At 40.5% G+C, this 11,959-nt stretch overlaps 1 protein-coding gene across 6 annotated transcripts in view; it reads left to right on the forward strand.

The window, feature by feature from the left end:
* The window catches only part of NUP214 (nucleoporin 214), a 207,496-nt gene that overhangs the window by 193,601 nt on the left and 1,936 nt on the right, over positions 1 to 11,959 (forward strand). For all 6 annotated transcript variants that reach the window (XM_053695786.1, XM_053695791.1, XM_053695788.1 and 3 more), the window contains 3 exons: positions 8,742 to 8,913; positions 10,020 to 10,183; positions 10,275 to 10,296. In XM_053695786.1, coding sequence (XP_053551761.1) covers positions 8,742 to 8,913; positions 10,020 to 10,183; positions 10,275 to 10,296 — 358 coding nt within the window. The remainder of the gene's footprint in view (positions 1 to 8,741; positions 8,914 to 10,019; positions 10,184 to 10,274; positions 10,297 to 11,959) is intronic.

Genomic DNA, 11,959 nt, shown 5'->3' on the forward strand with positions numbered 1-11,959 from the left:
TCCATGTGTTTGTAGAGGCTAATACAGTACCAGGGGTAACTTAGACTGACCTGTCCTGCCAAGCTTGTGGCGTGTGTACAGCAGGTAGTAATGCCACGTTTGCTTTACCACAGTAGGGTCATTTAATGCACTAGGCAAACCAGCACAGAGGACACATGATACAAAGGTCCATATGTTTCTCATCAGGAAGACAAAATCTAATTTAATTTATGAAGTTTCATTAACAAATGTGCCCCAAGGGCCCTTTCAGTATTTAAGCAATCTTAACAGAAATCTCATATGGTGATCATCACCACAAACAGTGATGTGTTTTAAAGAACCGTAATTCAAATTATTTAATTATTGATAGATGGTTTGTTTGCACACAGTGAGTGCACGTGACCGTTTATCCGTAAGTGCATAGTGTTCAGATTTTGCCAAGCTGAGAAGTGGAAAATATTAAATAGTATTCAAAGGGAAATAATGCTCCATAGATTTTGATGTTTACATTATTAAGTGTTGATAAATCAGTGTTTCCCAACTAAATGGTTCCAGTTTATAAGCCTTGAATAGATGAAGGGTTAATTGTCTTCTCCAAGATTAATCAGTATGAAGAAGGAAGCCCAGATCCAATTAAAGGAAAAGGAAACCTATTTTTTTATGATTCAGATAGAGGATTACATTTTAGAAAAGTATCTTGGCCTTTACTGGTAATAATTACCAGTGAATAACCCTTCCCCAAAGGGCATGGACGGAACCAAGCACTCCCCTAGCTACTTGTATGAAAGTAACTACCAAGCACATCTTGCTCTTTCTAGCTCTGTCCAGCCACTAGGTGGTCAGAGCTGGTAATCTCTCCCCAAGCTGTGTTTTGCTTTCTCCCCCCCCCCCCCACCCATCTTTTTACGTTTTTTGCTTTACAATCTATTCAGGGAACCTAGGGAACAAAACAAATTTGATAAAGTAAATTGGAAACTTTTAGAAAATTGTATGCTCTGCATGAATCACTAAAAACATTTTATGAGTTTAATTTCCTTTTAATTGTGATTGGTTAATCATATTAGCCCGTGTGCGTTGTCGATGGGCAGAACTAAGGCTCAAATTGAAGCCACCACTTCTTTTGCTTGGTTAATATTAAATCTTCAGATGGAGATGGGGATAACTTGAACGTAATTTTAATTAACATGGGGCAGGGATTGGAGAGGGGGTCAAGGCAGATAGGATTAATAATCTTGATGTTGGTCACAGTTAGGATTAATGAGGTGCGAGGGTCCTATAGTGATTAACTGTGGCAGGTGGTCTATGATGCTGTTTAAAAGGACCGTCTACATGACAATTAATAGATAATCCCTTTATTACCCATTCCCCAGTTTTGCATAAGCAACACTGTTATATTAATACACTTTTTTTACCTCTCTGATTACCTTGTATCTTAGCTTCTGCAGACTGCCCTCTTATCTCAGTTCTTTTGACAGATTAGCATTTTAGCCAAACAGTGCTTACTCATAAATTACTCCATGGGAGTGAGCACAATGTTATCTATATGGCACACGTTAACTAATGCCCTCTAGCTGTGAAAAAGTGACAAATGCACTGAGCTAAGAGGCGGCCTTTAAGGGCTTAGATATTAGCATATAAACCTACCTAGGTTTAGTTTTCAACAAAGCATACCAAGGGAACAAAGCAAATTTGATGGAAAAAGTCAATTGGAAAGTTGTTTAAATTGCATGCCCTAGCTGAATCATTAAAGTTTAATTTTGACTAGACTGTCCCTTTAAGCGTAATTTCTTTCCTATGGCATGGAGAGTCCACAATGTCATTCCAATTACTAGTGGGATATTAAACTCCTGGCCAGCAGGAGGAGGCAAAGAGCACCCTGGCAAAGCTGTTAAAGGGACACTGAACCCAAATGTTTTCTTTTGTGATTCAGATAGAGCATGCAATTTTAAGCAACTTTCTAATTTACTCCTATTTTGAAATTTTCTTCATTCTCTTGGTAACTTTATTTAAAAGCATGATGCCTGCCCATTTTTGGTGAACAACCTGGGTTGTTCTTGCTGATTGGTGGATAAATTCACCCACCAATAAACAAGTGCTGTTCAGATCTGAACCAAAAATTGGCTGGCTCCTTAACTTAGATGCCATATTTTTTTAAATGAAGAGAGCAAGAGAACGAAGAAAAAATGTTAATAGGAATAAATTAGAACGTTGCTTAAAATTGCATGCTCTATCTGAATCACAAAAGAACACATTTGCTTTCAGTTTCCCTTTTAAGTGTAACTTCCCTTACCCATAATCCCCAGTCATTCTCTTTGCCTCTGTCAATAGAGGTTGTGCGAAGTTGGTGTCTGAAGATATTTAATCCTTTTATGGGTACTTCTCCTTGCAAGCAAGGATTGGGGTCTAGCTGTGTCCACTTCAATCACTTTAGTAAGAGTAGTGGTGACTTTTAGCAGTTAAAAGGAGGCGAGGAAGTCTTTGCTTTAATTAAACACTTTGCTACCTCTTTGTGGAAAGCCAGAGTTGGTTACTCTGTTCTTTCTTTTCCTACAGGTTCATGACAGGGAGTGAAGTACCTGCCACACCTAAAGATCAGCATCTATCATGCAGTTGGATCTAAGGTAAGTGCCTTTGCCTTCTAGGTACAGAAGTACAGCAGCACTTAAGAGGTTAATCCTCTTCTTCAGATCTTTTCTGGGACATAATCCTTATTAGTTAAGGATTCATATTGGGGACAATATATTTGGCACTTCTAAGACAGTATGGCACTTATAATCAGTATGAGACTTGGGCATAAGGGATGTAAGGGGTTAATGGTAAAGGATATCCTTTATTATATAACCTGTCTTTATTTATTACTTCTAAAACAGTTTTGTTATGAGGTTTATGGTTGATCTTGAGGGCTTATTTGTCTCTGTGTTTAAAATGGGAAAGACGTTTTTGTAACTGATAGTCTTTTCGTGCATTTTTTTCAATTTTACAAACATATTGCACTGTTTATTTTGGTCCCGCTCACGTGATGCCTACACTTCCAGTTTAGCGAAGCTTAGCCGTTGAGACGATAGTGAAGCTTTTGCTATGGAGGAGAGGATCTCCAGCTAGAGAATTCTTGTGCCAGCTTTATTTTTAGCATCTACCTGGATCGTTTAAGAGGAGAGGATCTCTACAAGGAGTTCTGTTTTTTTCCTCTTACTAGTGGGGTATCTCTTTTGGTGGTAGGAGCCTCAGGCAATCTGAGGTTGTTTCAAAAAGCGACATTCTATGTTTGTTATTAAAATTTGAGGTTTAATTTTCACTTTTATTGATAATTATTTGTGATATTTAAAATTGATTCATTTTATTTTTCATAATTTTGACATTACTAGTGAGACCTGTTACTCTATAGCCATGGACTCAGAACAGGATCAGTCCATCTCTGTGGATAAATGTTTACTATGTTTAGAGGCCCAAATTGTTCTGCCTATGCAATTTCTCTCCTTGTGTTTAACTAAAACTTTAAATTTTAAGGACAAATTACTCCCTTCTGAGCCCACTGTCTCTCAGGATAATGCTGTATGTGACATGCTTCAGCTTTCTCCTCAAATGTCCCAAGCCTTAGTTGTTTCTCATACTCTGCCTTCTGTGTCCTCTCAACCACCTGGGGGTGTTTATTTACCTGGGGATTTTGCCGCTCAGATTACTTCTGCAGTTTTGTCAGCTTTGTCAGCTTTCCCTTCTTCGGGTAAGAGGAAATTTAAACATTTGCCTGCTAGTAATGTTTCTGACCCCCTCTTAGTCTGCATTTTGTCAATCTTTCTCAATTTTATGATGAGGAAAATACTTCAGTAGTTTCTGAAGGTGAAATCTCAGACTGACACTTTAGCAGAATCTGAGGAAGTAAATTTTATATTTAAGCTTGAACACCTCTGGTTACTACTGAAGGAGGTTCTAGCTACTCTGGATGACTCTGAACCTTTGGTTGCTGTCAACCCCACAAAGTCTTCTAAACTGGATAGAGTTTATTCTCCATCTTCTGAGGTGGTTTTTCCTGCTCCAAGAAAGATATCTGAAAATATAGCTCAGGAATCGGATAAGCCAGGGGTTCCTTTTTCCCCTTCCCCTGTTTTTAAAAAAAATGTTTCCTGTTGCTGACTATATTCGTGACTCATGGCGCACTGTGCCTAAAGTTGAAGGAGCTATTTCTACTGTTTCTAAGAGAACTACCATTCCTATAGAGGATAGTTGCTCTTTTAAGGATCCAATGGATATGAAGTTAGAGGCTTACTTTAAAAAAGATGTACATCCCTCAAGGATTACAGTGGCAGCCTTCAGCAAGTATTGCCACGGTTGCGGGAACAGCATCTTATTGGTGCGATGCCTTGTCTGACCTTATTTCAGAGGAACTATGGTAGAGGAGAGATCCAAAATAGGATCAAAGCTCTCAAACTGGCCAATACCTTTATCTGTGATGCCAACATACAGATTATTAGATTGGGAGCTAAGATGTCTAGCTTCACTATGCTAGCCCGCAGATCTCTGTGGTTAAAATCTTAGCTGATGTTTCTTCAAAGGCCAAGCTTTTGGCTTTACCTTAAAAGGGTAAAACTCTGTTTGGATCTGGTCTGGCGGAAACCATTTCAGAGATTACGGGTGGAAAGGGATCTTTTCTACCTCAGGACAAGAAGAATAGATCTAGGACTTTTTATTTTAATTCCTTTCGCAAATTTAAGGGACAGAAGTCATCCTCTTCCAAACCCGACCAATCCAGGTCCACTTGGAAATCCAGCCAGCCCTGGAACAAGGGAAAACAAAATTAAAAGCCTTTTGCTGACTCTAAATCAGCATGAAGGGTCTGCCCCTGATCCAATTTTGGATCAGGTGGGGGGCAGACTCTCTCTTTTCCAACAGGCTTGGATATGCGATGTCCCGGACCCGTGGGCTGTGGACATAGTATCCCAGGGTTACAAGATAGGACTCAAGTCTTGCCCTCCAGACTCTCTCGTGGTGGATTTCACATTAGAATCTGTCTCGGGGCTCTTGCTTCCTGAGACCTTCCTGGGTGATTGTGACTACGGACGTCAGACTGGGGAGCAGTTTGGGGCTCACTAAAAGCTCAGGGTCTTTGGTCTCGGGAAGAGTCTTCTCTTCCCATAAACATCTTGGTGTTGAGAGCAATCTTCAATGCCTTGACAGTTTGACCTCAATTATCTTTAGTCCGGTTTATCAGATTCCAGTCAGACAACATAACCTCAGGGGCTTACATTAACCACCAGGGAGGAACTCTGAGTTCCTTGGCCATGAAGGAGGCGACTCTCATTCTGCAGTGGGCGGAAGCTCACGACTGTCTCCTATCTGTCATCCATATTTCAGGAGTGGACAATTGGGAGGCAGATTTTCTGAGCAGACAGAACTTTCATCCTGCGGAGTGGGCTATCCATCCGGAAGACGGAAGTGTTCTCTCAGATAACCCTCAGGTGGGGGGTTCCAGAGTTGGATCTGATGGTTTCCCACCAAAATGCCAAGGTTCCAAAGCACGGTTCAAGGTCAAGAGATCCTCAGGCTACTCTGATGCTCTAGCGGTTTCGTGGATGTTCTCTCTGGCATATCTGTTTCCTTTGTTTGCTCTCCTTCCACGAGTCATTGCTCATATAAAACAGGAGAGAGCATCGGTAATCCTAATAGCTTCTGCATGGCCTCGCAGGATATGGTTTGCGGATCTAGTAAGGATGTCATCTCTACCTCCTTGAAAGTTACCTCTGAGGACGGACCTTCTAATTCAGGGTCCTTTCCTCCATCCAAACCTGGATTGTCTGAAACTTATTGCTTGGAGATTGAACCTTTTAGTTCTGTCTAGACGTGGTTTTTCTGAAGCAGTCATTGATGATACTTTGCTTCAGGCTCACAAACCTGTTATTCACAAGATTTACCATAAGGTATGGCGTAAATATCTTTTTTGGTGCAAATCTAAGAGTTTCTCCTGGAGCCGGGTGAGGATTCCCCGTATTTTATCTTTTCTTCAGGATGGCCTGGAGAAGGGTTTGTCAGTCAGTACTCTGAAGGGTCAGAGTTTTGCTTTATCTATCCTTTTGCACAAACGATTGGCAGATTTACCAGATGTTAAAGCTGTTGTACAGGCCCTGGTTAGAATCAGGCCTGTGTTTAAACCTGTTGCTCCTCCTTGGAGCCTTAATCTAGTTCTTAAAGTTTTGCAGCAGGTTCCATTTGAACCAATGTATTTTGTTGATATAAAATTGTTATCTTGGAAGGTTTTATTTCTCCTTGCTATTTCTTCCGCTCAAAGAGTTTCTGAGCTTTCAGCTATGCAGTGTGATTCCCAATACTTTATTTTTCATGCAGATAAGGCGTTCCTTCGTACTAAATTGGGGTTTCTCCCTAAGGGGGTATCGGATCAAAACATCAATCAGGAAATTGTTGTTCCTTCCTTCTTTTTTGTCCTAATCCTTCTTCTCATAAAGAACGTCTTTTGCATAACTTGGATGTTGTGCGCTCTAACATTTTACTAACAAGCTACTAAAGATTACTATCTTCTGCCCTGTTTGTTGTTTTCTCTGATAAACATAAGTGTCAGCAGGCCACTTCTACTACTTTCTCTCTGGTTGAGAACTTTGATTCATTTTGCTTATGAGACTGCTGGACAGCAGCCTGCTGACAGAATTATGGCTCATTCCTCTAGGGCTATCTCCTCTTCTTGGGCTTTCAAAAATGAAACTTCTGTGGAACAGATTAGCAAGGAGGCTACATGGTCCTCTCTGCATTTTTTTTTTTAAATTCCACAAATTTGATACTTTTGCCTCGGCTGAGGCCTCTTTTGGGAGAAGGGTTCTTCAAGTGGGGGTGCCTTCTGTTTAGGTCCTCCCTATTCATTCCGTGTCCTCTAGCTTGGGTATTGGTTCCCAGTAGTAATTGGAATGACTTTGTGGACTCCCCATGCCATAGGAAAGAAACCTTACCTGATAAATTTCTTTCTTTCCGGGCATGGAGAGTCCATGACCCCGCCCTCTCTTTAATTATAATTCGGCAGGTTTTTTGAGTAAACCTCAGGCATCTTTTCACCCTTATGTTTCTTCTTTTTCCATTTTCCTTTGGCTGAATGATTAGGGATTATGGGTAAGGGAAGTTACACTTAACAGCTTTTCTGGCCAGGAGTTGAATATCCCACTAGTAATTGGAATGACGTTGTGGACTCTCTATGCCCGGAAAGAAATACATTTATCAGGTAAGCATACATTTTGTTTTTAATCAAGGACCTTTGTGTGTGTGTGCGCGTGCGTGTGTGTGGGTCATTGGTTTTAGGGGGATTGCAAAAGGGTGGCGCACAGAAGTATACCAATGGAGAGGATTATGTGGGGGATTTGATTTGGTAAGGGTAACCACAGGTGGGGGATAAATGTATATTTGTACAAAGGTGATCAGCTTATGTGCCAGGGTTGCTAACAGGGGCTTGTAAGCTGTGCCACGGATGCAAACAGGGCTACTATTGGAGAGGGGGCAAGGGAGATTAATATTCTTGATGTTGGTCACAGTTTGAGGTGCGAGGGTCCTATAGCGATTAACAGTGGCAGGTGGTCTATGGTGCAGGTTAGTTGCAGCGGGGCATAACAATTAAGGTTAATATTATTAGTGTTACAGATGTATTACAGTCTAGTGGGGTTAGAGATCACTCAGTACAGTGCATAATGTTTTATCTGTCAGCACTGAATTTAACCGGCCTTATGACCAGCATAAACCCTTTATACCAGCTCATGCCGGGTAAAAAAAAACTATATACAGACAGTATTGACCATGTCTGGCTAGGTAGGTGAGATATAGCAGGTGAGGTGATAAGTACCCATTGCTCTCTCTTCCAGCTGCTTGGTTGATAACTACAGCATGTGCATGTCTGGCAGACAGCAACCTCCCCCCCTCCATATTGTCATAAAATTGCATGAGAATCAGAAGCCACTTTACATGCGACTCTGGGAGATCAGGCACAACTGAGTAAAGAGTGCCAGCAGCAGGCTTAGTGCGCCCAATAAATGTCACCGTATACCACAGAGTAGATATCTGCTGAACTGGTCAGGATAAACAAAAAGAAGGAAAATAAAATATTTAACAAAATTAGACTAAATATATCCCGAAGGGGAGCAGACTTCACATTTTACTACTTCTGTAGAATTCAGAATGGCATGTGATGGGAACAGCAATGTATTTTTAACTAGGTCTTTGCCTAGGGCAGCACAATTTAGGGGTGCAGCAAATTCTGAAGGGTACTACGGCATGATTCCTTCCCCTGCTATTGCCCTGAAGGTCATGGTGCATGACAACTCCACGTGTCAAAAATAGGAGGCAAATCCCCAATTCCTATTGCAGAAAAATATAACTAAAGAAAAGGAGCTTACGTATAGGCTTTTCCTCTCCATGCTGGTCAGATAAACACCTTGCAGCTACGGATAACTGGTGTGAAAGACAGGTTACATTGTGCTGGCTTTATTTATTCTACACTATATTGTCCTTACAGCTCGTGCACCCATAACATTTAGCAGCCATGAGCGTGCGCACTGCCACACTTATATCTCAATGGCTGTTTAGCTTAAAAACTAAAAGGTATTGTCTCTGGTCATCAGTATTAAATGTTTAGCTTCATCTCACCCTGGTTACCTATTTACAGTTATTTCATGGACTAGTGTACAATTGTTTTACCATTTGTGTGATGTTTGTTTTTTTTTGTCTCCTTTTTGTTTCCCCCTCCTCTTTGTTTTTTGTTTTGCCTCTGTTTTGCTCAGGTGGCTTCGGTGCTGCTCCGGTGTTCGGCAGCCCTCCAACCTTTGGGGGGTCCCCAGGTTTTGGAGGGGTGCCAGCATTTGGTACAGCGCCAGCCTTTTCAAGCCCTCTGGGCTCTACGGGAGGCAAAGTATTCGGCGAGGGTACAGCTGCGGCTAACACTGGAGGATTTGGGTAAGGTTCGTGCCCCATGAAAGGTATTTGTACAAATAAATATACTCTCCCGGGTTTACCTGCAGAAGTAGATTTAACGGTAACTCGCTCCAGCACGGGGTTTGCCATCCTTCATTGCATACTCCTTTTTTATTTTTTTTATTCTATATTGATGCATTTTACGTAAAAAAAAAAAAAATAATTGAATACTAATTAAAACTGTTCCATATTTAAAGGAACATGAAACCCCAATTTAAAAAAAAAAAATACTATTGGTACTTTTTGTTGATGAGCATACCTAGGTATGAACACTATTTGGCAGCAGTTCTGCAACAATGCTTTTATCAATGTTATACATTTGCGTAAGCACTGCTGTCAAACAGTGCTCAAAAGTGCATAACATTGTTAGTCATTGTTGTGAAACTGCTGCCATCTAATGCTCCAGAAACGTGAACACTACCTACCTAAGTATTCTGTTCAACAAAGAACACCATGAAAAGGAAATTCATTTGATAATAGAAATTGGATTATTTTTTTTAGCCATACACTCTATCTGAATTATAAAAGTGGTTTCATGCCCCTTTAACAAGTTCGGGGGGGGGGTTAAGCTTTTTAGTGCTTTTTACCTCATTTTGTATTAAATATTCATTGTATATTATTTTCATACAAGCGTAATATAAACTCCTTATAAATGTATTAGAAATGCTACCGTTTCCTGTAGCTGCTCCCTTCCAATGCACGAGCAGCATTGTGTAATCATGTCAGTCTTTTGCACTCTTGCACACGCTCAGTGGTTAATGCCTCTCGTCGTGCCAGTGCAGCAGGTAAAGCGCATGCACATTGCTTACTCCCTTATTGAGAGCTAACATTTTTATGCCATGGGGAGGAATTTCAAAGAATCTTAGCTTTTTCTTCCCAGTTAAATTATAAACAAAACACTTATGAGTACAGTGGCAGTAGGTGATCTCTGGGTACGATTACATTTATACTGTGCTAATCACTGTCAGACTGCACATTCGTATGTTCAATAGCATACATAATTAGGTCATGTTACTGACACGTTACTGCCATTTGCATCTGCCTTAACCCTCCGTATGCTTCCCTTTTAACCTCCCTCTGTCCCACAGTTTTGGAAGCAGCACCAGTAACACTACATTTGGCAGCTTAGCCAGCCAGAACACCCCAACCTTTGGCGCCTTGTCCCAGCAAGGTACGGGCTTTGGGGCGCAGAGCAGCGGCTTCTCAGGATTTGCTTCTGGTGGTGCCGGAACTGGAACAGGCAGCAGTGGAGGTGCATTATCATATCCCACTAGAGGACTTCATATAACCGACAGAGTTTTTGCCACGTGACACTAAAACCTGTTTTTTTTTTTGTTTTCCAGGTTTTGGATTTGGCTCAAACCAGTAAGTATTCTCCAGCAATCAAAGCAAGACCTAGCGGAATGCAGCATCTGTTCTAGAATTGTTTTTTTAAAGGTACATGCTGGGAGAACTTCAACAGGAAGGTCACCGTGCTCTTGTTTTTTTCTCTGTGCCTGCAACTCTCCTTAGAGCCACTCTTATAGTTTAACCATTTATAAGTGCTGGTTGGGGAAGTGCCACGTTTTCATACTGAGCGCTGCCATCTTGCAATGCTCATGCATCCTTGTGACAGAAACGAAGCCCTTTCACAGATCTCAGTGGCAGTTACATAACATATAAAAAAAGACCGCACAATGATAGAACAATGCAGCTGCAGATTTTTTTTTTTTTTTTTAAAGCTTCCACTCTGTATCATATTCGTTGACCCAAAGTGCACAATCCATCTCTCAAAAAGCCTACAGTATCGAGTCTGTCACAGAGTGCAAGAATACCGAAGATCCAAGATGGCGCCCAGTATAAAGATGCAGTGCTTAGTCAACTGGCACCTGTAAATGGTTTACTCCTGTATCAAATCCACAAAGTTGGGAAACAGCTCATTTACATGAAAGGGGCATGGAAAAAGACTTGCCATGTCCAAATGAAATGAAAAATCAGTATAATTCCAGCCTCCAAAATGTTAAGACCTTTATTTCTTTAGTTTGGGTCCAAAAGTATAGTACAACGTTTCAGGCCTGCAATAGGCCCTTAGTCATGTATCTCTACATACATGAAAAAATGGGGTTTATTTAGCAGCGCTAAAAAAAGCTAGGAAATGATGATACCAATCTAATTTATGTTTTATACAATCTATTTTATTTAAAAATTCTTATAACACATAAAAACAACAGCAAATGCTTTTCCTAATTAATAAAGGGACGTCTCCCTTATACAACACTTATAAAAACAGACTAGAACCATATAATCCTAGAATTTCAGGTATAAAGGAATTAATTCTATAGATAACATATGGCAAGCAACAAATTTCTAAGATAAATGGTGAATTAAATATTTAAAAGGCACAAATGTATCAATCCTAATAGCTTTACAGTTCTTCAGTAACAAATTCAGTTATAAAGTTACACAGTTACTTTCCTTGGACATATAATTGGCTCAGGTGTGCTGGATAGTTAAAAAGGCAAAAAACAGCCAATATTCTGATTTAGGTGCCAAAGCAATCGTGGTTAATGGAAATGGTTAATTTAACAGATGAATACCTTGATGTCTTTAAAGTTCAGTTTGCGTGTTTTAAAAAACGTAGTGCAAATTAGTGTAGAGGTACCTTAATCTGTCCTGGTTGCAACCGCTGATTATCTTCACTGTGAGGGATTCACAGACTGTTTGTTCCTGGTGCTTCTGATAAGTCACCTGACCTTCTCTTTGATTCAGAGGTCAGGGGTGATGATCCGTTCTGGTGATGTAGTTATCCTTTTTTTTGTTTTCCTTTCTTCTTATAGCCCAAATATTGTTTTCATCTGGGTTCCCTCAGACTTCTTAAGGTTTGAAGAAATCTTTGGTCAGTGTTTAGCAGTAACACCGTATTCCCTGAAGTTACCAAAGGTAGATTTTAACTTGCAGGGTCAGGAGAAAAGTTTAAAGTTGCAGGGTCACACAGCTTTGTGACAGTAGTAAATGAAGTTTAGTAGAGTGTAGCAGGTCCCATTCAACG

The sequence above is a fragment of the Bombina bombina genome, chromosome 12 (genome assembly GCF_027579735.1).
Source record: "Bombina bombina isolate aBomBom1 chromosome 12, aBomBom1.pri, whole genome shotgun sequence".
NCBI lineage: Eukaryota > Metazoa > Chordata > Amphibia > Anura > Bombinatoridae > Bombina > Bombina bombina.